At 40.2% G+C, this 27870-nt stretch overlaps 1 protein-coding gene across 1 annotated transcript in view; it reads right to left on the bottom strand.

The window, feature by feature from the left end:
• Window positions 1–1452: 1452 nt before the first annotated feature.
• Window positions 1453–27870, bottom strand: part of TPH2 (tryptophan hydroxylase 2) — an 85555-nt gene continuing 59137 nt past the window's right edge. Inside the window, exon 12 of the mRNA XM_027680769.1 lies at window positions 1453–1504. Within this exon, the coding sequence (XP_027536570.1) occupies window positions 1499–1504 (6 nt within the window). The 3' untranslated portion in view covers window positions 1453–1498. The remainder of the gene's footprint in view (window positions 1505–27870) is intronic.

Here is a 27870-nt window from a genome sequence, read left to right as displayed (position 1 = left end):
TGACCACCAATCTGCCCACATGATAGAAACACATCCTGGTTTGTGATGACAAGGGGCTAGATTATCCCCTCAGAATACCCTATCCAACCTTATCCAGCTGAAAGATTCCTGCCAGTGATGCATATCCTGATGTATTTTTATGCTGTAGTCAGCTGCTTTCAAGCCACTGTTTACCACATACTTAGTGTATCTTTGTCGACTTGATTCTGCATTTAAAATGCGCATTTTTACCCTAAAATCCTTGTTTAGCCATATGGAGATCATGCACATGCTCAGGTCCTTGCATGAACGAGATCAGGTTACTAAGAGAATGGCATGACCAAGCTCTACAGAAATATATGTCCAAGCCACCCTTTCCAGCCTTCTTTCTCCACCCACTTTTCACAGAAAGGAGGCCGCATATTTGCACCGTAAGTGGATGGGCAGCTCTTCTCTTTTTATCAATGGACCCAGCATATAAACAGAACTCAGCAGAGACCACAAGCTTCACACCATTCCCTTAACAAGTTCAGCCACTTAATGGGAGAGCCACTTAAAGGATCAAGTAAGTGAAGCGAATTTATTAAAGCACAGAAATTTCAATTAATGTTGGTTGGCATCACACAAATTGCTCCCTTTCTGAAATATATGCTAAAAAGTGTCTTCAAAGGAATTATTTGAGTTTCATTAATACATTTCTATGATTATAGCTCCCAGAATTATCTCTCAACCTTCTTTATTTTCATTCACAACAAAAAGAAAACAAACAAACAAACAAAAAGTTATAGAGTTTTTATTTTCCGCAGAGGAATAGAGTTTATATCTCAGAGGTTTTTTTGACAGAATAAGAATCAGGGTAAGCCTAGTAAACAGTACAAAAGAGATATAGTTTTTGTTCATAGAAGGACTGGAACTTCCACTTGCTAAAAAGTGACAATTATATACCACATGAATAAATTGACTCTGGATACACCATGTCATATACATATCCTGGTGAGATAGAAGTAAGTGTTTAATTCTTCATGCACATGAGAATCTTAAAACATTCACTTTTAGCAAAAGAAAATAATCTTGCTTCCAAAGCAGATGAGTTGTGGTAGCCTAAAGTAATCTACAAAGCAGAACATGCCTCGCTATTCAGTCTTTTGTTATTCAATGCATGTGCAGTTTACAATATAGAATCTTAGAATATCTCATATGTACTAAGCACATAAATATTTATTATAGTTTTATAATTGTGCTTTTACTGTGTGGTTCACTGACACGGGGCTTAGAAGCTTTCTCTGTTTTCCATTTTTGCATTTAATAAAATGTACACCAAAGTACAATTCTCAGATCAAATAGTGCCGAATGAACTGAGATGTACAGATACTTACATCTGGCTCTCCCTGCACTACATAAAATTGCCAAAGTGTATTTATAAGACAGAAAAAGAGCATCTTAGAGGACCTACTATGATGTCTTCTAACAACACGGCAGATTTGTTTCAAGTTGAAACCTTCCTTGCTGGCTACTTCTTCTAGAACTGTAAATATAAGCAAACATGTTTAGTAATGACAAATGTTGCCTTCCAAATTCCAATCATATCTGGTTTTAGTTATAGCAATTTCTACCAAAAAAAAAGCCCTCAAACCATTGCAGCTATATAGACACTTATCATTTTTAAGACTTGGAGTAAAGACAGTCACTTGAATTGTGAGAATGTCCATTCCAAGTATATCTTCTGTAGTGATCGTCACTGACTTGTCGTTGAGATCTAATGGCTTTCTACAGTTTCTTTACTGCTGAAAAATAATTTTATTTTTCAGTATTTGACCTGTTACTTTTATAAGATTTTCTTTTAAATTAATGGAATATATTGAGAAAAAGAAGTCTTAGGGACAAAATACACACACTGCATCCAGAAAGCCCTTAAAAACTGAGATATACAAAATCCAGAATCATAGCAAAGGACAGCAACAAAAATTCTCAACTTACTTTGAAAAATTTGTTGACCGTGGTATCTCTTTCCAAGAAATACATCCTCTTGAGAGGGGACTTATGTCAGCAAAGGAACCATTTTCTTTTGGCAAGGTAGTCATATTCTTGACAGCAATGTATCAATGAACTTAACTTCCTCAACCTTCTTTTAACATGTTTTCTACATAGATTAATATTCAGGCACTGGGAAAGCAAAAACCACACATGCAAGCAAAATAAAACAAGGAATTAATTCACTGCTTCCCATGGGCAAGCAGGTAGGTATTCAGCCATCTCCAGGGAGCAGGACCCCATCACACATAATGGTTACTTGGCAAGACAAATGCCATCACTTCAAATGTCCCTTCCTTCCTCCTTCTTCCCCCTATTTTATATACTGAATATGATGTCATATGGTATGGAACATCCCTTTGGTCATTTGAGGTCACGTGTCCTGGCTGTGCCTCCTAGCTTCCCACACACCCCCAACTTCCTTGCCAGCGTGGCAGTACAGAAAAGGCCTTGGCTCTGTGCAAGCCTGCTCAGCAATAACAAACATCTCGGTATTATCATCACAATGTTCAGCACAAATCCAAAACACAGCCCCATACTAGCCACTGTGAAGAAAATTAACTCTGCCCCAGACAAAAACAGCACAGCATGATATACAAAGTGCTACCCCCTCTCCTCTGCATACTGGTGGAGAATAGTGAGTGGGCCAAATAACATGTCGAAGTCAGAACACCATCAAAAAGGCAGGTAGAAGTTTTTCTCTTTCTTAAAAAATTTGTAAACCCAGACAACAACTGTGAATCTCCAGGAGATTATTCATTAAATTAGACTACAGCCATTAGCACAGCTTAAATAGACTTCAAGCAAGTTCAGGGCAAACAATGAATAAAGGGTTGAATACAGATACAGTTCAGCTGCCATCAGATATGAAGAAAGGGAGTCAGCTATGATGCTTCAAACCTGCAGTGTCTCAGCTCTGAGTGGGGAGTGAGACAGCTGGATCTCCTCTTCTCTTGCTGTAGCTGACAATATTTATAATAGTTTGCTATGTTAATTTCCCGCAGGTCCACATGGATTTTATCAGCTTATATATTTTTCCCAAAAACAGTTTTTACTTTATCTGCTTTACTAACATTGTGATTTGCAGCAAGTGGCTTTGTTTCGATCTAGGGATTTCCTGTCTTAACTTTTCATGCTTTCTCAAATATAGATTCAGTTCTACAACTGAATAAACATACAAATAATGCAGCTTGTGGTCTGGTGATTGTATTTTTAAAGAAAACAAGGAATCATTGAAATCATCTTTTACCTTTAGAACTAGTTATTCTTTCAGCTCTGCTCAACCTAAAAAAGAAAACTCTTTTATTTAACACAAATAAAGCATATACAAACAGCATGATCTGTCCATGCTATGTTTTTCACTGACAAGTGTGTACAGAGGGTATTTTTATCCCTTCTTTCTTTCCTTAGTGTTCTTTAGCAATCTTGTTCAAGACTAGCACCAACTTTAGTAATATTCACTATATTAGCAAGTAAATGAGGGTCCCACTCAGCAGTAGAAAATTGATGTCAGTACCATCTGACATGTTTATAGCAGCATTTAATTATTTAATCAATTTAATAACAGAATATTTAAACCAGCATTAAAAAAAATCACTAGGCATAACCATTTCAGCCTATAAATCAGACATTTTGCTCTCTATTTTCATTCTTCAATTACATTCTGTGAACTAATCAGCAACATTTGATGGGAATATAGGATGTAGACAGACTATAACAGGTGGAGCAATCAGCTCTTCACAAGAAATTAATTTGTACAGCCACTATTACTTTCTCATACACACACATTCAGATTTGCACACACAGCCAAGCAAATAGCCCTGAGTATTGCTAATTGTGATTACAGCCAAATGTCATAAAACACATTTCATTATATTCAGGGGAATGATAGCTGTGCTCATTCATTATCTTTTTATTTTCTTTTAAATTATCTTTGTAATCTTCAGATATGCTTTTGCTTCATTTTCTTCTTGATTTTTGAACAAAAAAATTGTTTTGTATCCCAGTATTCATACTGGGTTTATTTGAACTTCATTAAAACTACACTGTTAATTTCTGAATTGAATAAAAAGTATGTCAAAATGTCTAACGATGTTTCTCATGAGACACAATGAACACTTCAGTGCAAAAAGTAATAATAAAATGTTTATAAGAATATTCCATCAAGACTAAATTTCTCCCACCATGTACCCTCATTTCAACCAGCTAAAATCCTTACTTTATTAAAGCAAGCAAATCTGGCCGTGGGAAACTCTCTTAGTCATTAAGATTACCTCTCTGGGTGGTGTGCCATCTTTCTGAAGCCCCCAGGTGCTTCTTTGCACTCACAGCACGTCTGCTGCTTGGCCTCTCCAGTAGGAGTTGGAGCTGGTGACTTGTCCATGGGCTGGACTTTCTCCAGCAAACATCAAAGTCTGGCAGGCATTGGCCTGTAAATGGTGCTTGGGAGGGTTCAGCAGCTCATAAGAAAGCCTCTTCCAAGGCAAACTGTAATTGAACCTCTTTTTCAGAGAGCTGTTAAAATCAGCATACAAAAGATAGCACTGCATACAAGGTATCCTGTGCTGTGTTTGCTGGTCCCAGGGACCCACACTTCTTAACGAGCTGAACTGGGAGTTGAAGGATGATCCGGGTTATTTAAATTTTGGGGATGGCTTCAGGAGCAGAGTGGTTAGTCAAAGCACCTTGTATGGACTAGTTCTTCAGAAGTTCAGCACAAGAAACTGCCAAACAGCCATTTGGAATGGAATTAGACAGGAATGCTTAAACCTCTATCCTGAATAAAAACTAGATTTCTCCTTTGTGCAGCATCATTATGCTGGGGCAGCATTGCAGCAGAACCCTTGAGATTCTCATAGGAAAGAATAGATACAAGATGCATATTTGCAGCCCAGACAAAAGGACTGGCAGCCACATGTGGTTTCTAACTCCCACTGTCTCTTATGCCCCTGATATCCCTTCTCAGCTCACCCACACTGCACATCTCCACTCACACAGGAACTCTCTAACAGGTAGGACTTTCAGACTCCTGGAGAGACAAAATCCTCTCCATTCTATGTTTGAATAGTGTCTGGTCCCCTGCATCACCCAAAAACATCTTGTCTTCAATTTACCATCACTGTACTGAAGTATATCACTGAAAGAGGGAAGCATTTACCTTTTAGTCATCTGACTGGAGAATAAAAAGCCTCATCAGTAATCGCAGTTGTATTTTGTATTTCATTGTATTTTGAACTGAAAGACATCCACTTGCCCAGAGACTCTGGGGCTGCTTTACTGGGGTTTATCTTTCGTTCTTTTGACCTGCCATTAAGAAAAAGAAAATGGGGAAATACTCTATTATTCTCTGGGTAGAAGGAAAAGAGGAATAAAACAGAAGGTGATAGAGAAAAAAAAAGGCTCCTTCCCATCGGTATGTGTCTATCTGAGTTCCCAGTAGAGGAAAGACATGTCACCAAGAAAGTTGTGTCTAGGGGTGCATTCTCTGAAATCTGTGCTTGTGGGTAGTAATAGCTCACATTTAGCAACAAACTTGTTATTGCCGTAGCTCAGCAAGATGCTCTGTCTTCCTCTTGCACAAGCCTCCCATTTTGGCTGACATTACTGACATTTCCGAAGCAATCAGAGCTACAGACAGAGCCTGGCTGGCAGTCAGCTTCAAGAACCACCTTTGTGCTGATTACTGTTGCCCAGAGGGCATTTCTAGCAGGGGTTTTCTCAACATCAAACGTTGCTCTCCCATTATTTGGTGGTCAATAGTTCATTGTTCTCCAAAGCGTAAAGTGAAGCCCATATATCTGCTGTCAGGGGGGAAAAAAATTATGGAATTCTGTTGTAATATCATCCAGATCATATCCATCCTCCTGGCTATGTTATAATACACGCAGGTTATTTGTTAAAAAGTAATCAGTTTTTATAACCACATTTACAACAAGTGTTGGAACACCTACAGCAGAGAATTCAGGCTGCCTGTTTTCATTTTATGAGTGTACAAATGCAAAGAAATACATTTGGAACTTGAATTTACAGCAGCTGAAATAAAGGCCTTTTGTTTTCACTTTCAACCAAGCTCAATAGGGGGTGGAGCACAGTCAAGCTAACTTACTAACTTTTGTATATAATAACTTTACAGAAGTAAAATAAATTTTGTACTTAATTAATAGCAAACAGAATGGCTGCAAGTGATAAATCATCCAGAGCCAGGAATGCAGAGTGAAATCTGATGTGGAGTCTCTGCTTCACACCATTAAGTTTTTGTCACAGCTTTGGGGGTTAGAGGCAGAGCATCAGTCTTAGCCTTAAAATAGGAAATATGTCTCATCCTTCACATTTTTTCAGTTTAGCTTTTATATTTAACTGTAGATTACCCTTCTTATGCAGAGAGCTTATTACGGTTTTCATTTTCTCTTGTTTTCATACCAATATTTTCCCACCAATCTGCAATTTAGAGGCTGTTCAATGACACTAATGTTAATAGCATATATTACACTTCTGTTCCACAACAGTGCATGTTTTTTAAAATCATGAAGTGCCCATTTTGCAGATCCTCTGACAGTCTCATACTTTTATCCCTGCCTCCACTCTGCAGTTATACAGAACCTTGACTTACCCAAAAGCAAACTCAAGAGATCAGAAATATCTAAATTAATTCTATCCAAGGTTTTCTCTCACGATCTCACCACAGTCTTGTCAATGCAAACAAAGAGCTTTCAAAGAGCTAAACAAAAGTGGAAGAGCAGATGTTGAAAAGAGGAATTGTTCCCCATTTATCACTGAGGAACTGTCCAGTGTCAGGATGTCATTGGAGATCACAGCAGGACCGTGAAGGGGATAAAATACAGGCAGCACATCTGCCTTCATAGCTTAACATTCAAGCAAGTTTTAGGTGGGGAGGGCTGCAGTGTTCTCAAGAATAAGGAGATTAAGGTCTTCCCTACTCAACCCAAGTTGAGTATTTTTCCTAAACAAGCCTGTGAAAACACAGAGCTGGCAATCCCACTGTACTTTATACCCCAGAGTGACTGCTTTTGTCAGGCACTCACAAAGCTTTCTGAGAATTTGTAGAAGTCATTTCAGAAAAGATTCTCGTTTCATGGGATTTTTTTAAAATAGCTGTATGGGGCCAATACAAAGGGTCTATCCAGTGCTTGCTACAGACAACATCGAGGACAAATGTTGATCTGTCATGCTAGCAGTAATGGGAGAGCTTTAGTTGTTCTTACTGCTGAGCAGCAAGATCAGGTCTGCTCACACTGAGAAAGTATTCAGAACTTGTTCCAAGGAAAATGGATGTTCATTTTTATTGCTCTTTTTCAGCAGTAGTGGTCACAACTGTTGATTAGGCTTTTTGTTCCTTCACAGAAACTCGAGTTCCCACATAGTTGTGTGTAAAAGGGAGTGGTGGAGAGATCATAGGGGCTGTTGTGGGAAGGAATGCATCAATTTTTCACAGAACTGTTTTTCATTACAAACTTAAAATTCTAAACATTGAAATATTTTGTATCCAAAGCACTAAAATAAAAGGTCCGTTCTTCTTCCCATGCCTTCCATAAAGTCTCTTTTGTCTTATCTTTTCAATATAGGCTACATATACCCCTCCCCTTCCCTCCTGATCAGAATAAGTGCGTCCACAAGAGACATATTTATCCCTTGACAGAGGAGATGGGATACAGTTTTCCTACTGCTGCATCTAGGAAACCTAGATGGCCTTATGTCATTTGTGCATGTCACTACTAACATAGGGGACTTTGGCTAATAGATTCTACTTGTTCTCTCGGACATACGATTTTTTTTCCCTCCTGTGGGGAAAACTAGTGGACTATATCAGTGGTTCAGACTGTGATGTATAACACCGTGGGGAAAGGGATGCAGTGTGCATGGATGGACCAAATATTCTCCAGAGACTTGATCTTACCTCTCATGAATGAAAATAGAAGACCTCAGCTGTGTTAGCACTGACCAGGTCAAACAGGAGAAATGTTATTTGCTTGTTTACTGGTTCAATGGCAGGTTTTTCAAGGTATTGCTTAAAGTATGAACAGCTGCCTACATACATTCACAGCTGGCTTGTCCTCATTTCTCAGTTTTCCTACCTACATGCAGCTGCGAAGAAACAAAATACAGATATTGCTGTAACTTTGCACTAATCTTCCCCATTTCATCCAGGCTGTTTCTCCCGTTTATTTTTTTTTAATTAGTTTTGAGCTTGATGAGGCCCATTAGAGGCAATAATTAAGACAGTCTTATTTTAAGATTATGGCAGACACAGGTAACTGGCAGAATTTTAGTTCTTTTAAAATTAAAGTCAATTCCTTGTACTACTACAGTTGAAAAAATATTTACTACCCCAAATTTTTTCAACCCTCCATCTTTTTTTCTTGTATAACCAGCAAAGACAGAAAAGTGATACACTCTGGTCCACCCACTGCAGCAAGATATAAACACTTGATTGTGTCCTACCGACAGGGCTATTTTAGACTTTAATTATATGAGTTGTCCTTGCTCATTAGCACTGTACTACTGCAGTGCAACAAAAATAAGTGATTCATTGCTGACACATGGCACTTCATGAGCAGTCATTAATTAGCAAAGTAGCACTTGGATATAAATTGGTGAGGAGCATCAGTAAATGGAACTTTAATCAGGATCTCCCTTAACCCTCCTCTTTTTATGTGCCTCCATGGCATCCAGAGACTGAGCTCCAGTGGAAGCACAGCACATCCCCACAGCAGCATCCCCCTGCCAGCATCACCAGTGGCATCACCACCACTCCAGCTGCAGCTGTGTTGACATACACCAGCCAGGGCCAAAAACCTGCTGCAGTGGGGAAGGTGTTTTCTTCTTTAAATCAAGAAAAAAGGAAATTTGTCCCTTGTCAGACACCCTTCAAAAGCCCTTTTCATCATTGAAGTTTGCAGGCTGGGGGAGGTGGGGGGTGGAAGTGAAGTGGGTCTGCCTGCTGCATGCAGTCCTTTGCTCCTCCCAAATCCAAATGAACGCTGGCAAATGTTCATTCAGTACTTGATGTATTTGCAATTTTGACATAAAGGGCATTGAGTACAGTGGACAAGAACAAGCAGAAGGCTTCATCCTCAGGAAGGATATTGAGGTCCTGGAGCAGGTCCAGAGGAGGGCAACTAGGCTGGTGAAGGGACTCAAGCACAAGTCCTATGAGGAGAGGCTGGGGGAGCTGGGGCTGTTCAGCCTGGAGAAGAGGAGGCTCAAGGGAGACCTCATCACTTTCTACAACTACCTGAAAGAAGGTTGTAGCCAGGTGGGGGTTGGTCTCTTTCCCCAGACAACTATCAGCAAGACAAGAGGGCATGGTCTCAAGTTGTGCCAGGGGAGGTTTAGGTTAGATATTAGAAAGAATTTCTTTACAGAGAGGGTGATCAGACATTGGCATGGGCTGCCCAGGGAAGTAGTGGATTCTCCGTCCCTGGAGATTTTTAAAAAGAGACTGGATGTGGCACGTAGTGCCATGGTCTAGTAACCCCAGTGGTAGTGGATCAAGGGTTGGACTTGATGATCTCAGAGGTCCCTTCCAACCCAGCTGATTCTATGATTCTATGATAATCTACTACTCCAGGTTCTTTACAAGGTATGTGTAGCAGGCTGCTCTGCCTAAGTGGGAGTGAAACAGCTCAAACTTTACCCTATTTGCATCAATGGATGGAGAAGGGAGGTCATACTGCTTTTGTTGTTGAAGAGTGCTGAGACCAGCCTAACTCAACAATCCCCAAGTCAAACACTCCAAGAATGTGAAAAAGAATGTTTCCTGACAGAAACTGTCACTGGTGAGGATGTGGAAGAAAAAGTTCCTGATAAAGGAACCAACAAGAGATAGTACTGATAACTTATCTAAAGCTGCTGAGCTGAAGGCTGCTGAGCTGACACAGCTAGGCTAGAAACATATGACTGACAGTCAATCACTTTATACTACAAAAAGCACAGTCCCACTTTTTAATGGCAGGGATTTCTAGCATCCCTGTAAGGACACACCTCAAGGTTACACCTGGAGGCTGAGTGAAAGATATTTGGCCACAGTCATTAGTACAGAGTAACATCAATCTCTACTTACTAATTATTTTGCTAGCTTTGAAATTATTGATTTAAGAAATAGTTCACTGTTAAAATCATGAAGTAATTGTACTTGTAATTGTAAATATCTATACTGTGTAGTAACTGATTGAGATTAAAGTCTTTTAGTCTAATCATTATTATCATCAATTTAAATACTTTATTGGTTTGCCATCCTTAATCCTGCAAGACAAAGTCACACAAAGGCTCAATTACACCTATATAATCCATTAGACATAAACCGTTAACCACGTCTAGGACTAGGATTAGATCCAGCTGCACCTAGACTCCTCTCTGAGAAGGAGTTCAGAAAGCAAGGGGGGTCCTTTCTGCACCTCATGACTCAACAGAAGGGTCTCCCTGGTAATCTTTGTCTGAAGCTTCTAAGCCCACAACAGTATGCAACAGTGCTTTAAAAAGAATAAATAAATAAAGGTGAAAGTATAAAAGCAAGAGCATGAGAAGAGGGATTTCCTCACCATGACATGTAATTTTTGCTAATACAAATGGACTTAGGTTCAATAAATTGCACTACGGTGAGAATCAATGGAATTAATGATTTGTCAATTCTGCAACAAGGTTAGGATAAATCTCTATTCTACTTTTCAGTCCCAAGAAATGGAAAATCAAACTTTTACAACAACAGATCTTTGTGGTCCCCTCAGAGTTAGTAAATGAGGCATTTATCCACATGACATTACAACTCTGGAGAATGTCATTTACTCAAAAGCACTACCCTTTAAAGGGTTTCAGACCACTTTGTAAGTTTGTGCAGTGATTCTGTGTATTGCTCTAGTGTAAGCACCCTTTGTAGGAATTGTATTTAGAAGAGAGATGTAAAACTTGTGCTGGTTTCAGCTTAGGCTGATTATGTATTCAGGATATACTTGTGGATACCTAAGGCTGCCAGCTAGTAAACCAGAAGAGTTTAAAAATCAAATTCTCTTTTGAAAGTTACTGTTATTTTTCTCAGCTGGAACATCAATTTAACATTTTAGGGGAACTGCTTCCTTTTTAAAGTGATGATGTGAAGAGAAATTTCCACTGGTAGGTGACTGAGAACAATTTATTCATCCTGTCATAGCTATGCTAAGTTCTATCATAGATAAAGCGTTATTAGACAGCAGATCGAGGCAACCCTCTTCCTGGAATGGTCCTACTCTTTCTGCAGGAACATATCTGAAATACTCTACCAACTTTACTCATGAAATTATTTTAGAGACAACTTATCACATAGAAAACCTCAGGGAGATTTTTAGAGGACTTGTGAGGAGCAGGCATTCCTTTAGAAAAAAATACAGGTTCCACTAAAACAAAAACAAAACCAGGAGAGAACTCCTAATGTAGGTAGTTTTGGTGATTTGTGCCCCGAGCTGACCTGTACATGTTACAGTGTTATTCTAGACTCACAGGAGAGGGCAGATATTTACAGATGCCACAGCATACTAAGTCTACAGGGAAAGAAAACTGTTTGTTATTTGAGAATTCACACTTGTAATGTGAGGGCTGTAAATATAAGCGGAGGGGTCTAAAGTAGGGGCACTTAAAAAGGATTGACGAAATAAGCACTGGTTCATGGGTTTTGGCAAAGGCAGCCCCAAATGCAGTTTGGAGAATACCCAGTTCAGTCTGACAAGGAGGACCAGGAAAGGTCAGAGGTACGAGGTCCAGCTACATTAGCTACATTATTTCAGATCCATAGCAAAGTTTAGCCATCCCCATGAGATGTGGACCAGCCTGGGAGTCTCAGGGGATCAATAAGCAAATACAAACCCCTTTATCCTCAGGCAACCAGTTAAATTCTTGTTCCAAATGTTGCCATTAGTTGACCCAAGCCTTTCGTTTGCTCTCTAAGCCAGAGTGAGGGTGTTTTGAATTCAGCTTCACAGAGAGCTGCAATGTCACGGCTGCAGATCCTGAATAGCAACTGTGAGACCGAGGCCAATGATTTAACAAACACAAAGACACTTCACCTTTTGTGGTGGATAATGAAGAATAAAGGTGAAGTTCATAGAGTCAGGCATGGATTCAAATTTTGCTTTCTTGCACTGTTACCCTTCTTTTCCAAACTCCCTCACAGTACAATTCCTCTTTCATGGATCAGGAGAACAAACAGACCTGCATTTCCAACTCTCCAGTATTCCTGACAAAAGCCAAAGCTATATAGGAAACACTGGTAAGGAACTGTGCAAGATTTTTATTCAAAACAAACTGACTGAGGAGTGAAATTTAATTGCTACACCTGTGGCAATGATTCATCAAATGGTTGATATTTACTTCTATGTAAGAAAAAAAACTTCATTTTCTTGTGTTATCATCTCTTGAAACTAAATAACATGCAAGAAAAAGATACTTCTTTTTAACCAACATAATGATCAATCCTGTGAAAGCCTTGGGATTGTTTCTATTGCATTTTCACATTAAATGAAAAATGTACTGTCCTTTGATATAGCCTGAGACACATTTAAGATGCCAATAACAGATGTCATTAGTCTCAGCACTAAAATGGACCATGAGTACTATCAGATCGCTAATTATTTAGAAAAACTAATAAACAATATAGAATTTAGTAGACATTAGAATAGATCAATTAAAAATTTGCACTAAAATTTTAGCTAACAACTAAGTTCAAAACTCTGTGTTTCCTGAGAAGGAAATAGAACAGCCTCTGCAAATTAGTAAGAAATACACTACATACTGAGTACATTTTTTTGCACATACATTACGAAGTCTGTTAGTTTATGAATTCATCATTTAAAATAATCCTGAGAATACCTCTAGGAATATTTACACCATTCTGACAAACAAATCAGTTCCAGGCCTTTTAGAGGTGACAACTGACCTACCTAGTTTGTATAGGTTTCTAATACATTATGCTAAATTACATTTGTGTTCTGGTTTATGTTTTACATATTTCTGTGTCACAAGAAACAGAAGACATTTTATAAAATAAAGACGAGAAATTCAGCATCTCAACCTGTAATTGAGGTTAAGCATATATCTCAGTTTAAAACTTATTCTTCTATGAGTATGTAAGGTGTTGCTTTAAGATCATACAGATCTCTATTTGAGACTCAGATGAGATATCATGTGGAAGCCAAGTCCTGTTTGTTGCAGAATTGCCTCTGATTTTGAGACCAGAACACAGGACACAAAACTTAAGTCTTCTCCAATGCTCTTATGATCCTCTGAAAATCACTAATGGTTTCCATAAGTGAATTGAATTATTATGTTGTAAACTAGTCTTCAAATACATGCACACGCTAAACCACAAGCAACCTCATAGTCTGTCCTCATTGGATGCTGGCCTGTTCTGGCAAGGACAGTCTCACATCTAATAATCTACCAGAGAAACTCAGTGCAGCTCCTGTTCCTATTGCAGGCATCACATGTGATCTTAGGAGCTCATTTACTCCACCTCAGCTACAGTTCTCTTTTGTGAGACTGAACAAAATATCCCACACTGACACCTGGAGACCACATTCACTTAAGTGCTGTGTATATTATGAGTGTAAACAAGAAACAGAGAATGGGTAGATTTCAGTATGAGTTTGTATGTGGTCTCAGTTAATGGTGAATCGTCCCTTGGTCTAAAAACCATTACATATTTTAATAAAACATATTAGAAGCATGAGTTTAGGTAAAGTAGAATACACAGAAGATATCAGCTTGGTTTGTTGTTATTTTTTTTTATGGCAAAATTTATGATTTTTGACTAGTGGTGCATTATCACTGCACTAAAGGTCACTGATGTGATGGTATACCTGAACTGCAGCTGTACTTGGCTTATGTTAGGTGATGCCTCTAGCAAGAGGTCTGAATGTTTTCTCAATTTTGGATTTTTTTGCACTTCAGATTTTGTGGTTTTTTCAAGACATGTTCTTGTGCAGCCTTAATTCTTAGGTAAAACTCTGCGCCCTGCTTGTCTGTCTGCAGCAGTTATATCAGAGAAGAGGTTCTAGGGACACAGCTCTCTGTCCACAGTCCTACTGAAGGGACAGAGGGACAGAGTTTCTCAGAAGATCAAATAAAATGACAAGTTGCCCATATGTAAGCATGACACTTAGATAAGTAGGTAAGCCATTGCAGCTCCACTCCTGATGTTTGCTGGTAATAAATAGGCAGATAGACAGGCAGATAGAACAAGTGTGCCTGAACAAACAGGCAGATAGACAAATACATCTGTAAGAGCCACAAACAGCTTTAAATGACAACCCCTTCCTAAAACTTCAAAGACTATCACAAACATCTTTGCTAAAAAAAAATGGGCCAAACTCCTTGTACTCTGTGCCAACATGTCCCCCACCACCACCCCACAGAGGATGAAATTATACATTAGCTCAGCACTTGACATGCCTCAAACACAGTGAACTCTGCAGTTGCTCAGCCCCAGCTCAAGCCAGAAGTCACAGCAGGCAGTGAAGGAGATGGAAATGTGAAACAGGACAAAATTACAACATGAGCAAAAATTGTGCCAAGAGTTCTGCCTCCAAAATGTTCATTGTCCCTGCATCTGAGCATGGTGAGCTTCAAAGAAAAAAGTATGGCTACTATGAAATCACATCAGAGTAAACCCCAAAGAGAGGAAATACGAGACCAAAGCTGATACATTCTAGATATATCTATTTTATTTCTCTGATGGAAAGCTGTATTCCCTGAATGCATAAAGTATTTTCTAACTCTCTTGCAGACAACTGATTTGGATTACACAGAGATCTCACGGGTATATGTATCATTTCTCTTCTTTATTTTTGATGTTTATATCCTTATTTTCATCTGTGATACAGGAACTAATGTTCCAAGAATCCAAAGTTGCCACTAAGGCTCCATATATTTACTGGCCATATCCTAAGAAACTAGCATATATTCCCCCAGTTGCATATTTAAGCGAGATTGAGTACGTATTGATATGCATTGGTCCATTTTGGTTTTTTTCTTGTTTGCCTATTTTTATGACATTTCTTTGTTAAAAGAAAAAAAAAAAGATACTACCAGTAAATCATGTGTTACCATTTACATATACATAGTATAGTTGCAAATACATCTTCCTTTCCCTTCTGGGTTTCAGATTTTATCTTTTTATAACATCTGTACATCCTGAATTCAAGATACAATATGACCTTTATTTTCTTAGTCTGCTGTGACCTTTGGGATAGAACCAATAGTCTTTTTTTTTTTTCATAAAAGCCAATTCAGATGTTAATTGAGCTGGATTCAGCAATTGGCTGACTCATATAAGTGAAGTGAAAATACATAGCTCTCAGTCAGACTCATTTTATGAGTTTACAAAGGAAAAAAATACTGAGAAAGATTATACATCATCTACTACTGAAACCAGAACTGCACTCATGCAAATGAGTACAATTAACAGATTGGATCACAGGTTTAGGAAGAGTCCAGATCTAGATCCACCAGACATGACAGTCTATCTGGAAGCTCTCACCACTGCCCCACAAAAAAACTGACAGATGCTCATCAGAATCATTACAAAATTTTCTGGCTAATCCCTAACAATTTCAAAACAGATGCTAAAGTCCCTACTTTAACTCATGCTGAATTCAACAACCGAGGACACAATAAAACTGGATCAGGTGGGTATTTTAAAGTATAAACCATAAAATGGTATGTCAAAGTGCTGTTTTCCCAATGATAAGAGAATAGGAAAATATAATAGCGGATAAATGGTCTGTGTGGGAAGAAGATACAACACATTGTAGCCAGCTCCCCATTGGTGTCAAAAATAAAGGACATTGAATATAAAGGAGAGGTAGGAGAAAATACATCTTAGAGGATTTAAATGGCACAGTCCAGAGATCATTTCATTAGCAGTTTTGAATAATATGATGTTCTTTTTGCCAAAGTTTATGACCAAAAAAAAGAATCAAAATAATTTATGAAACCATTATTAAAACATTTCACCTTCTGAAAACTGCTTTTCCGGGGTATCTTTTTTTTTATTAGACCATAAATATGTCAATACAATTTCATTGAAGGCATAATGAAAGACATTACCAGCAATGGTGGAAAATGGGTTCATTTGACAATTTGCAAAACAAGAACTGTCAGTATTCCTCTAAATTTTCCTAATGACACTTCAGGCTTTGGACTACTTCCCCAGGGGAAAAAGCAGATAAAATGAATACATGGCTTACGCCCAGCGATGTGAGAACTCTGTTAGATGGCTTTGTGACTGTGTGCTTTCTAGGAACAGGTGTTTGGCACAGCAGAAGGTGACAACCTCTTCTGAACTAAACCAGGTAAAATTTAGGACAAAAAAAGGGGCTCAATATCTGCCTCCTCCCTAGGCGCTGCCCTCCAAGGGGGTAGCACAGCAGCACATTTCCAAAGGCATGAAAAGCTCCTGGGTAGGGTCACTGCATTGGCAGAGGAAAGGGGAGTTGGTGAGGGACAGAGGACCCAAGAGGCCAGAGTGTACCACCAGATCAGCTCCCCAGGGAGGAGAGGTGTTCCCTGCCATGGAGGCAGAGCACCAGGAGCTGGGCCACCAGCTGGGCCACCCAGTGCTGAGTGCTGGCAAGGCTCCCTAGGGGTTTGTTCAGTTTCTCTTACTCTCTCTCTGAGGACCCACTGACAGCCATCAGCACAGACAGGCTATTTGGCACTCTTCATTTCTTACAACACCGTGGCTTGGTAAGGCAAACTGTAATTTTTCCATCTCTGAATCCAGAAACCATAGGGGGCAGCAAAAGCAGTGCAGAGTTGCTAGAAAACATTTTTTAAATTATCTCAGTTGAATCCATTGCATTTCAGGGGTCTTGTTTTGATCAAACTGCTCTTGAATTCTTGACAAACTATCTCCTTTTCTAAATATACTCCTTCTTCCTGCTTCCCCTACATCCCAAGGGGGGACCAGTCTAGGATATTAAATGACATGGACTGAAGCTACAGCGCAGATATAATTTTTCCTACAAGCAGAAAGAAATTAGAGGAAAAGAGAGGAACACCTATTAATTCACAATTCCCTTAGGAGAAATAGCTCCAGCCTCAGCCTCCCTCATATGTACTATTACTCCGAGGGTTGCCTTCATTAAAGAATATTCCCAGTGTAAACAAGTAAGTCTGTATTTCCTCAACATTGAAAAAACACATTTTTGCTTTGGTTTAGTTGAATGCTTCTGCCCTCTTCCTATTTAAGGAAAATCAAGCAAGAAAACGGCAAACAAACACATCATCCTTCTAACACCTTTACACTATGCATTTTAATCTTTCAATCACCAAATATTTGAAACCCGTCACATCATGAAACACCAGAAAAAAAAAATGCCATGCAGAACAAAAATATTTTATCCCTAGAGATACACAGCTCAAGAACAGGTTCATGAAGGAAAATATTTTTACAGCATTTCCTGAAAAATTACACATAATTGGATAGCCTCTACAGTGGAGCTGCCTCTTTTTCTGCTGGCACTGAACAAACTTCTTGCAGCATGGAATTACTTAGTGTCTGGCAGTGGGACTAGCAATAGTCTCTCTCTGTGTCATTATGACTGAGATTGGACATGGCACTCATGTTAACACACCTTGTGTTTGAAGTCCTGCAGACCACAGGCAGGCAGTTTTTGTGTTGGAATTCATTCATGGGAAAGCAGAGTTTGGGATGCTTTAGGGTTTGATTTATGAAAGTTTTCTATTACCACTTACAATGAAATATATAGATTGGAGAAGACTTGACTGTTCTTTTCCCATGACCTTAAAAGTGGACCAATTTTTAAGAGCTTTTCCAGTCACATGGAGGCTGGATATTAAGTGAAATTGGAGAATACACCGAAGTGCGAGCAAAGAGGGTACGTGAGCAATTAGATTGTATGAAATCTTGAGAGGGACTTCAGAATTGTTTGAACAAATATTAGTCAAAAAATACCTAAAATGTGCCAGTCACTGCACCTCAAGTTTTTGCTTAATCCAAGACAGTCCTCTGAGATCAGTAATCCTGACTACTGGCACATCTGGCCCAGACTGGAGATGCTGAAAGACGTGTGGTCCCTCAGCTGGAGCCAGTCTGCTGGTGGCTTCCCCCAGAGTACCTTTTCGTGGCAGACACTGGCAGCTGCTTGGGGAAATTGGCATCGCTGCCCATTCACGCTGGAAGTGGCAGTAAAAGTGACAAGAACACCAATCTCAGCTGAAATGCCCTGTCCTGGGAGCTTGTCACTTGGCACAAATTTCAAAATCAGAAAATTGCTTCTACTCCAAATAACACTATCATCAAACCCAGAGAGGGAGGGAAAGGGAAGTTATTTCATATTATGGAAGTTTCTCTTTTAGGCTGGCGCTTCTCAAGGATAACAAATATCTTTGGTGGTTTGAAAACATGCCCTTTGCTTAGCTCCAAAACTGCCACACCATCTTTCAATTCCACCTTGATACCCTCCCCCAAGGAATCAAGAGTTTTCCAACTCATCTGAATTAATTTGAACACAATGAATTTCAATCAAACAAGGCTTCCAAAAATGTATTTTAAACACTTCTGATTAAAGAATGCAATGAGTAAAAGTGGCTGGGAGGACTGACAGAGATCTACTAGGGAAATTTCTCCTGCAAAGGAAATAAATAGAAGGTTGTTAGATACTTTTGCACTGCATAATCAGTTTGTACTGCTAACATCCCCAGACAGTGATATGTGTACAGAGGATGCTGCAGTTGGGATCATTACTCCTCGTTGGCAACAGCTGCAGCAGCATCTTTCTGACACCAGTTTTCTGCAAGAGACCCAGAGGACAGAACAGCGGCAGATTATAAAATTGCTGTGAGCATAATGTTATTGTCCTCTCCCCAGAGTATGACCTCCACAAGCAAATGCTCCCTCCCCAGGCCCTGAAGTTACAGTTAATAAACTTCAAGTCTCTGTCCTGCCAGTGAGACTGCTCTCCTGGAAACAGGGACTTGGATCCCACCCCAAATCTCAGGACCATCCACAGATTTTACATGAAGCAATCATTGCACAAAACATGGAAATAGCTGGCAGAATGACAAGATGCTGCCTGCAGTGGATCTCCAGCAGTCCTCCCTCTTTTACATGCATCTCCCTCCTGCACTGCAGATTAACAGGGATCCCTCCACTGCTCTGTTCTTATTTCAGTAATAGATTTGAGCCTCCTCCACTCTGGGAAGGTCTCTCCTGCTATTGTACCTTGTTGTGCTGGGCTCCTCCAGGAGCAGAAGGAGGCTTTCACTATGAACCTGTGCATCCTGAGTCCGTAGGAAAGGTATCCATATGCTGTAGCACAGCCTGAGATTTCGAGTCAGGAATTCTTTCTGCAGCAGAGTTGAAGCAAAGCTTTAGAGGCTTTCTGTGGCTCTGCTAAGTGAAAAGTGCAGAATGGGTAGGAGCTGGGTCCAAGTCTTTCACCAACATGAAGCAAAACAAAACCTCCACAAAAGTATTCCTGATCTATGATATCATTTTCCTACATTTGAAAATTACTCCCACTACGTGGCATTTGAACCACGTCTGTCTTCATAACAGAGACTTCCCATCTTCCACATCAATACATTTAATTCTTTAGTATTCTGGTGTCAGCAAGGACATTGTTTAAAACTGCTAAGAAACATGCCAGTAAAACATATGCCCATTAAGTAAATTCTATGAATGCAGTGGCACTAAAAGCTGTGCCATTATGTTAATACTATTGAAAACATGTATCTATATGTATATTAATAGATATATGTATGTGTAAGTAGCTATTTTGATACAGTAAGTGTATGTGTGAAATCCAGCCTACTGCTGTCAGTACCAAAATTCCCTGTGGATCCAAATAGAACTGCATCTTATATCTAATAAACAAATGTATAGGTATTCTAGCTGAGATTTTGAAGACTACTAGGAGGAATTGGCATCCGAATTCCATATGGAATCTCAAAAGTCTTTGCTTTGTGTCTATGTAGTCAACTGCATTAATCAGTAGTCATATACAACTCCAGGTTGCTGTCAAATTATTGTTCACTAACTGCAAATAATTTCATGTGCACATTTGTATGAACTGTATTTATGAACATGTTTTCCAAGAAGCACAGCTGTGAGTGCAAATGTACACATCCTGTCCTGACAATTCAGTCCTTATCTTGGATCTGCTATTTAGTCTCTCAAAATAAAAAAAAGCCCACAACAGCAAACAAACAAACAAAAAGAATTAAAAAGCTTTTCCTCAGACTTCCCCTGGAGCAATATCCAAAATGCACTGTTGGGTTTATTCCTGATGAAATCTTGAAACAAAACAAGAAACCCTCTTAGATGAACTCCCCAGGCCTGAGCAGATCTAGTTTAATTTGCCACAGTCCTTTGTGGAGCTGCTGTTTCTGGGAAAGCAGCAGGTCTTGATCTTGTCCTCTAACAGATGGCCCCAACAATATGACAGTAATAGCATCTGACATGTGTTGTTTCAATAATCTCTCTAACTCTCGGAGAAGTATGCAAGCGTTACATACCGTGTGCTGCTTCAGGTTGCTATTTTTGGCATGTTTCTGCTGGCATATGTTATGATGAAGCATTCACAACATCTTACATTTCCATCATAAAATAAAGGGGAATTAAGAGAGTAGATCCATAAGCCTATCATTTAACCTTGTTCCCAAGGTAACACTTCCTTCGCATAAGGATCAGCTCCACAAAAACCAGAACCCAAACTGCATTTTGAGAGATTAGCTGTATTGCAGAAAGTGGAGTCCTGGGGGTGTAAGAGACACAAGTTGATGGAAATATTTATGGCCCAGCTCTCGAAGTGTTTCACACTGAAACATAATCAGAGTTTTCTACAATATGTATTAAATAGCAGCAATCTACAATCTCAATGGCACCCGGTGATTAGGGAGCTGTGAGGAGGAGTATCAGAGGGGACTGAGTGCCCTGTCAAGATGAAGTTTTCCTGCTAATTACAAGGGTAATGAACACATCCCCTTTCAAGCCCAGAGGACTTTCTTAAGGAACTTGTGATTTTACTCATTGCCAGGTTTAACAAAATAGTATTTCAGGCAGGGAAATGCTTTCAACTGCAAGCAGCAAAACCTAAAGGAGAAATATCACTGATTTTCACTGAGTGCAAGTCATTGAAATGTCTTAGCATCATAAACTACTCTTGATCGCTTTTTTTCACAAATGAGCTGCTGCCAAATAGAGGACAGACGGCAACAAGGAAACCCATCTCAGCTGCTTTCCTCCTCAATTTGCAGCTACACCCCCTACCATTTTTCCCTTAAAAGCTTATCTAGCTCCTCATAAAATTATTTATTGTTAGTGCCATGTGGGCTGTTTATTCAGTTGATGAAGGGCAGGCTCCAACAGCCCTCCCTCGCCTATCCCTTCAGGCCCTTACCTCTCCGTGGCTTCAGTCGACTGCCTTTTCCTCTGTCTTGACTCAGCCCTGCTCAGCTCTCGTATCCCCATCTTCCCCTCACAGTCCTGTGCCTTTTTAACTATCTCTTCTCCAAAGAAATAAGGACTCCTTTTAGTGCCTCTGAAGGGGTTCTTAAGTGGAGAGGTGTGAAAAAGCTACAGCATAGAAAGAGAGGCAGAAAAAAATCGTGGAGTTTGGTTCTTAGCTTTAAAAGAAGAAAGATAACATTTTGCAGCATAGCTTTGAACTTTCCTCTGTCATGCATCCAGAACAAAGGTACCAAAGCTGGAGCACACAAAGCTACAGTATTCCCACCAGAAGTATTAGAGGTATTTCAGAAGTCATAGCCCCTAGAAGTGGCCACTTTTCTAATTCTGGGTATAGATCAGGAAAACAGCTTAGAAAAAAACTAAAAACAGAGTCCCATTCAAGTGACATGTAGAAGAGTGTCTGACCGCAGTATTGAAAACCCTCTGGGGAAAGGTGAGGGAAAACACAGAGAAAGCAGGGAAGGGGAGGTGGAAGAACTTGGGCAGGAAAGGAACCACTGTGATGTAGACATGGCCAAAAGCACACTGCTCTTTGGATATCGGGAGGACAGAAAACTTGAGCCTTCATGGAGCTCCTGGGGTGTCAGTACCAATGCCAATATCTCTGCTCAGGGTGTTCACACTCAGGGTGTTCACAATACGGGTACTCACACGGGCCTCCGTGATGGCTCAGATTACACCAGAAAGAGTGGGACAAAGCAGAAGGACAAGAGGCAAACAGCCCACTTTGCAGGAGGGACAATCTCAGCTGGTTTTGGGGAAGGATTTCTACCTTTGGCAGCAGTGCAAGATGTGAAGGGGCTGCCCTCAGGAGAGGTTGTGATGGGTGAGCTGGTCAGAGCTTCAGCTCCCATTTGTTCTGCTCTCACCAGAGGGGTTACATGCCCAACATGTCACCAACAACTACATGCAGAGGACGGCTGATGCCTTCTTCCTTTCCATGTCATTGCTCTCCTTTCTTATGCTTTTCCTACCCTGCATATCCCAGCATGCCCTTCCAAACTTTCAGATAAAACACTCGGCAATACAACAGGCGGCACTGACATTGAGCGAAACTAAGGAGTGTGAGGCTGGTACTTTGCTGAGATGAATGGGGTGGAAAGGGTCACCCTTTGCTGATAAGCCTGTCTGCAGATTCAGACAGACAACATTAATTAGACTGTGGGAAGGAAGATTCTCTTGGCAAACAAAACGGTTAGAAATTCACTTGTTTTGGTAGAAGCTTAGGTTTGGTACTCTATGATGCAGTCATGTCAGCCAAATAGCTGAGCCTTGGACACATTGCAGTTAAAACAACATCCAGAATTCTTTATTTTTTTAATCAGGGAAAGAGAGGTTTTATGCTAATTCAAATTCCCACTGTACCTCTGGGAGGAATACTGACTCTAAATAGTGATAGTTAAGCTAAAGGAGAAGAAGTAAAACCCAAGTAACTATGTCCTAACACCAGGCTTCATATTGCTCCCTCCAGTTCTTAAGGCACAGAGCCCAACATGGACCATCTCCTGGAAGAGATGGACCATGCACTGGTGGCTGGGATGTCCAGCTGACGAGCAATGCTGGGCTCTCTTCTTATAGGCAGAAAAGCTCTTATGCCTTGGGTCAATTCTGCTTCCAGATGGTTCCTATATTTTGGAGGAGGAGGGAAGAGACTCTCCCTGCCCGAGTTTTAAAACAGAAAGATCACACATTCCTAATTTTGTGAAATTAGTCCTGATTCAAATCAACTTATTCATGACTTTCAGACTTGCTAAGGGAAATGCCTGACTGGAAATCCCATTTGAACTTACACAGTTTTCTAGTCCTAATAATGGCACTTCTGGGTTTTTCCCCAAGATATAGGCACTGGGAAATGCCAGAGTCAAGCCTTTTAGCCCTTAAGGAATTCAAACACCTTTCGAGTGTAAACAGGAAAGGAGGTGGTATTTTTCATGGGTTTTGACTTAGGTATCTACACTTTATCTAAACTACACTTTTACACCCTCTGTTTTGACACTGGTGCCTAAGTTCAGGAAAAGACCTGTGAAAGAAACAGCTATTCTGCCACATTAATTAGCTCCTACATGGACAGAAAATTGACAGCCTGATGTCAATGCTGGTGACATTAAGGCTGACAGTAAGTGCTTCTCCATTCCATAATGAGATTGGTACTTCATTGCCTCAAGAAAGCTGGAGAACAGGCAGGATTAGGCTGGTAAAAGATGAAAAATTTATTGGGAGAATCAATCAAGGAACATTATAAACAACCTTTGAATAGAAGGAGCATTACTTTGGTTTGCAACTGAAAGGCCTGGTTAGCTGCCCAGCCAGCGCCCAACAATCATGTAGTTGCATTAGCTAGCATGGGGTCTCTCAACTCCAGCTGGTCAGGAGCTTGCAAAACTACTGTCCATTACATCTATTATCTCCCAATTATTCTATTTACAAGATGGTCTCCCCAGGGACCCTCCAGGACAAACTGCTGCAGAACCACTGAATGCAGCAGTTGTACTGGGGAGGCTCCTCCTGTAAGCACACACACCTTGGGCACTCAGGAATCTCTACTGGCAAGCTGTTAGTTTTCACTTATAATTACCAAAATGGCTTGGGATCTGCCTGTCTGCAAGACACTTCTCTCCCCAGGTGATCAGACTGTCACAGTGGCACTCAGGGAACACACTCAAGCTGTCGCCTTCCCAATTTAAGAAAGGGCAGGACCTGCTCACAATGATTTTGCTGGAAAGGGCTCTAAGCTTTGAGACACTTTCCTTAGCTTAAACAGAAAGGTAAAATTCCCTGAAATCTCCTGACTTTTACAAGTACCCCATAAAATCTAACAAAGCTTTTTTAATGCTGATAGCAGTGGTAAAAAGGAGGCATGCAATCAGTATGTGTGAGCTGGGCAGATTATTGTTTATCTACATTTTACTACTCAGCATTTAGTCTGTAAATAAACAGGACACCACTGGATTATGCATCCAAATCTCTTTTTGGAGAACTTTAAGGAGGAAGGAAGGAAGGAAGGGAAAACAGGGCACTAACAAAAAATAAATCAAATTAATGGTAAGACTTGCACTGGCAAAGAGATTTTACATTTAAGAGTGGGACATGAGAGCCCTCCACATTTTCATTAACAAAAGAACTCATGACCTACTATTTCCGAACAATCCGCCCACAGCATACAGATCAAACACCCAAACTATCAACGCAGTGAGAACAAAAAATGTAGCTTGAACTTAATTTGGTTCAATTTTTTCCTTTGAAAATCACCACACATCTTAACCTGATATTCGTTTTGCCTGCAACTCCCTACCTGATTTACATTCACATGCCAATATACCTGCTATCAAATTTGCTCATACCATTTCCTTGTAGACCTCAAGAGCTGAGCACAGAAAGTTAATGCTGGGAGTTTAATGCCTTGAGAAGGAGAATTAAAAGCTGTTCTCCTGGCATCAAATTAACCCCAGGTTGTTTGAATATAAACTATATAGCAAGGGGTGAGTCCCTTGATCCTTATCAGATGGGTGAAATATGCCCACATGTATACAGACTGAGATTAGCATGAATTTACATTAAACAATACGCACCTGTGTGGAAGAGTGGGCTGTATGAGGGAATACAAGCACAGACACACTGCCCATAGGCAATTGCTATTCAGTAGGAACAGTCACGTTTGTACTATGTGATCGACGAACACTGACTGTGTTTTGGCAGTAACTTTGGAACAGAACCTTGAAATTAGCTGAAGTCTAGATAAAGAGGTCAAAGAGATTGAGAATATGAACTTACTGACTTTGGATAATAATTTTTCCATCAATAAAATATCCTTGCTATATGTCCTACTTCACCACCTCCAGCAGCTCAGGAGAATGAGGTTCCACCTGTGGCTCTCTGGAAGCTCCTCTAACCCAAGAGGTTTCCAACACCCTCAGTGTGGAGGATGTGACCTGGCACAAAGTGACTCGGCCTTTGGACTTTGGGCTCTAACACACAAAATGCTAAGAAAATTGCTCTGATCTTTGTCCACAGTGGGAGAATCTTCACGAGAATTCTCTGCTGACCTGAAGGGGCTGTCAGACTCTTTAACCAAAGCTGCAGCTCACTCTTAGGAATAAGCCAGTAGCAGCACTATAAATTTAATGAGCTCTAAATTGCTGCTTTCTTCTGCAAAATCGCATTGCTCCATGCAAAACTTTGTTTTAAAGAAAATTTAAGTTTTCTTTCATCCACATGAGAAGGAGGAGAGAAGGATCTCCTGGTGCCACCTCATGCTATGGACTCTCCTTCCCTCTCCTGCCTAACCAGACGGGGAGCATAAAACTAAAATGCCACCATCCTTTGTGCAAGTCACAGTAACAAAATATAGCCTCCTCACACTTTCTACACATGCATCAGCTCTGGGACATCATTCAGGCAAAGATTTTCCCAGCTTTGCCACCAAGATGGTGACTGGCCTCTGAGGACTCCCATGAGGAGAGCCCCCTTCATGCAGAGCGAGGACATGAACCTGTCATCAGTGGTTCCCTAGGGTTAATTACCTCCTTTAACACAGCAGCTGTAAGTTTTTCAGGATTATATAAACAATGCCTCTCTTCTTATCTATTGAAGTTCCAATCTAGCCCCTCATCACTGTACTTTCTGGGCTGTAATTGTAACACTATTAATGGTTATCCCTCCTCTGTGAAGTAAAGTAGTCTTGAGTACACCAGTTAATCAATACTTGAACAAATGAACTGAGCTTTTCCCTGGGCTAGGATAGTAATTGTGAGATGTGATCAGCTGGCAAAGTAATGTTACTAACACTTGCATCTGGCAGAGAAGTGAAATTTTAAATATCTATCAGAAGATTCTCGTTTCACAGAGACAATATTTCTTTAAGTCTAGTTAAGTACTTGTCAGAAGCCATTAGCTTTAGCTAATAGTTATCGTTCTTCTGAGAAATGACAAGCAAGAGTCTAGTGGACCGACTCCTGAGATCCCTTGTTGGCACCATCATCCATCTGTCCATGAGCACTGAGCAGAAGGCATCGCATTTGCAGCGAGGTCACAGGGCATCAAAGGGAAAAGCATCAGAAGGCAGAGGGGAGACAGACCAAAGAAAACAGTAGTTTACTACAAGTCCTGAACACTTTGAGGCATCTGGTAGTCAATATGGGTTAGTTACGTTATGTTTGCTCTGTTTTCTGCATGAGAACCACACATGCAGCTTTGCAGAACCCTGGGCAGCAATTGCGATACAGAAGACCATGATAAAATCTGCTCGGAAAATAATCTGGCCTCTTTTTAATTTACATGTACATACACACACTGAAAAACTGTATTGCCTAATTGAGGAGCCACACAAGATTAATTAGGACAAATGGCAGTAAAATATCAGCTTGCTTGTTTGCTTTAATCTTCTAAAAAGACCAGAATAGGTTAGTTTTTGTTCAAGGTTTTACAGGTCCCAGAACTGTGAAATGTCCAACAGTGAAACACTTATGCAAATGTGTGAAAGTAGATTTACTGACATCTCAACAAAAAACATTTTTCAGGAATCTGCAAGAAAGTCTCTTTCTGCAGTACTAAAGATGAAGCCATCTTCTGAAAAGGAAACACAAGTCATCTTTCACCATGCTGCAGTGCTCCAGTCAACTGAAAATAAGGTTGCAAGAGAGAATCACAGGGAACAAATGCTGCCTACAACAACTTCTGAGGTGAGAGTGCCAGGGAGACTGGAAGTAGAGCAGTCACTCTCTTGAACTTGCTGATGCTGGAAACGGAAGTTTTCTGTTGGTACCAGTTTCTTAACAACAGAGGGAAAACACTTTTTTCCCAGTTTGTGGTTTCATTCCTTTATGCTATGCCCAGTAGAAAGCAGAAACTCAAGAATGTAAGGGAATCCAGAGAAATCTGCTGTAGCTCCTTAGTCACAGCAACAGTTTTGTGCAAATTCTGCCCAGACAGCCCTGGAGCCACCATGATCTTCTTAGCTCAGTTACTGCCAAGGACCACCACAGCATGGTAACTCTCTGGGTAGATTCCTCCTGCTCCTCCAGATACGTGACTTATTTCAGAGCTAACAAAATGGCAGATTTCACTTGAATTCAGACCACTGCCAAGGTTTGCCTAGAACTTGCTACAGTCAGAAAGATATGGAGTGAGAGCCATCCAACTGAATGGAGGTACCTAGTAATAACACATTTGCAGGAACTACCCAGGACTAACTTCACAGAAAAAAGCACTCACAGGTTATGTTTCTTTCCATCCTGTAGTAAACACTTCGTAAAATTAACTTGTTCCTGTTGTCCTATAATCCAAAGAGAATGCTGCATTTCTCTGTTTTACAGGGAGCAAAGTAATTGTACCAATGCAAATTCCAGCACCACATTAATTGTACCACTGTCAGCACTGCTGGC

This window comes from Neopelma chrysocephalum, unplaced genomic scaffold, assembly GCF_003984885.1.
Source record: "Neopelma chrysocephalum unplaced genomic scaffold, ASM398488v2 Primary Assembly neopelma1_59, whole genome shotgun sequence".
NCBI classification, from domain to species: domain Eukaryota; kingdom Metazoa; phylum Chordata; class Aves; order Passeriformes; family Pipridae; genus Neopelma; species Neopelma chrysocephalum.
This window is presented reverse-complemented; position numbering and strand designations above follow the sequence as displayed.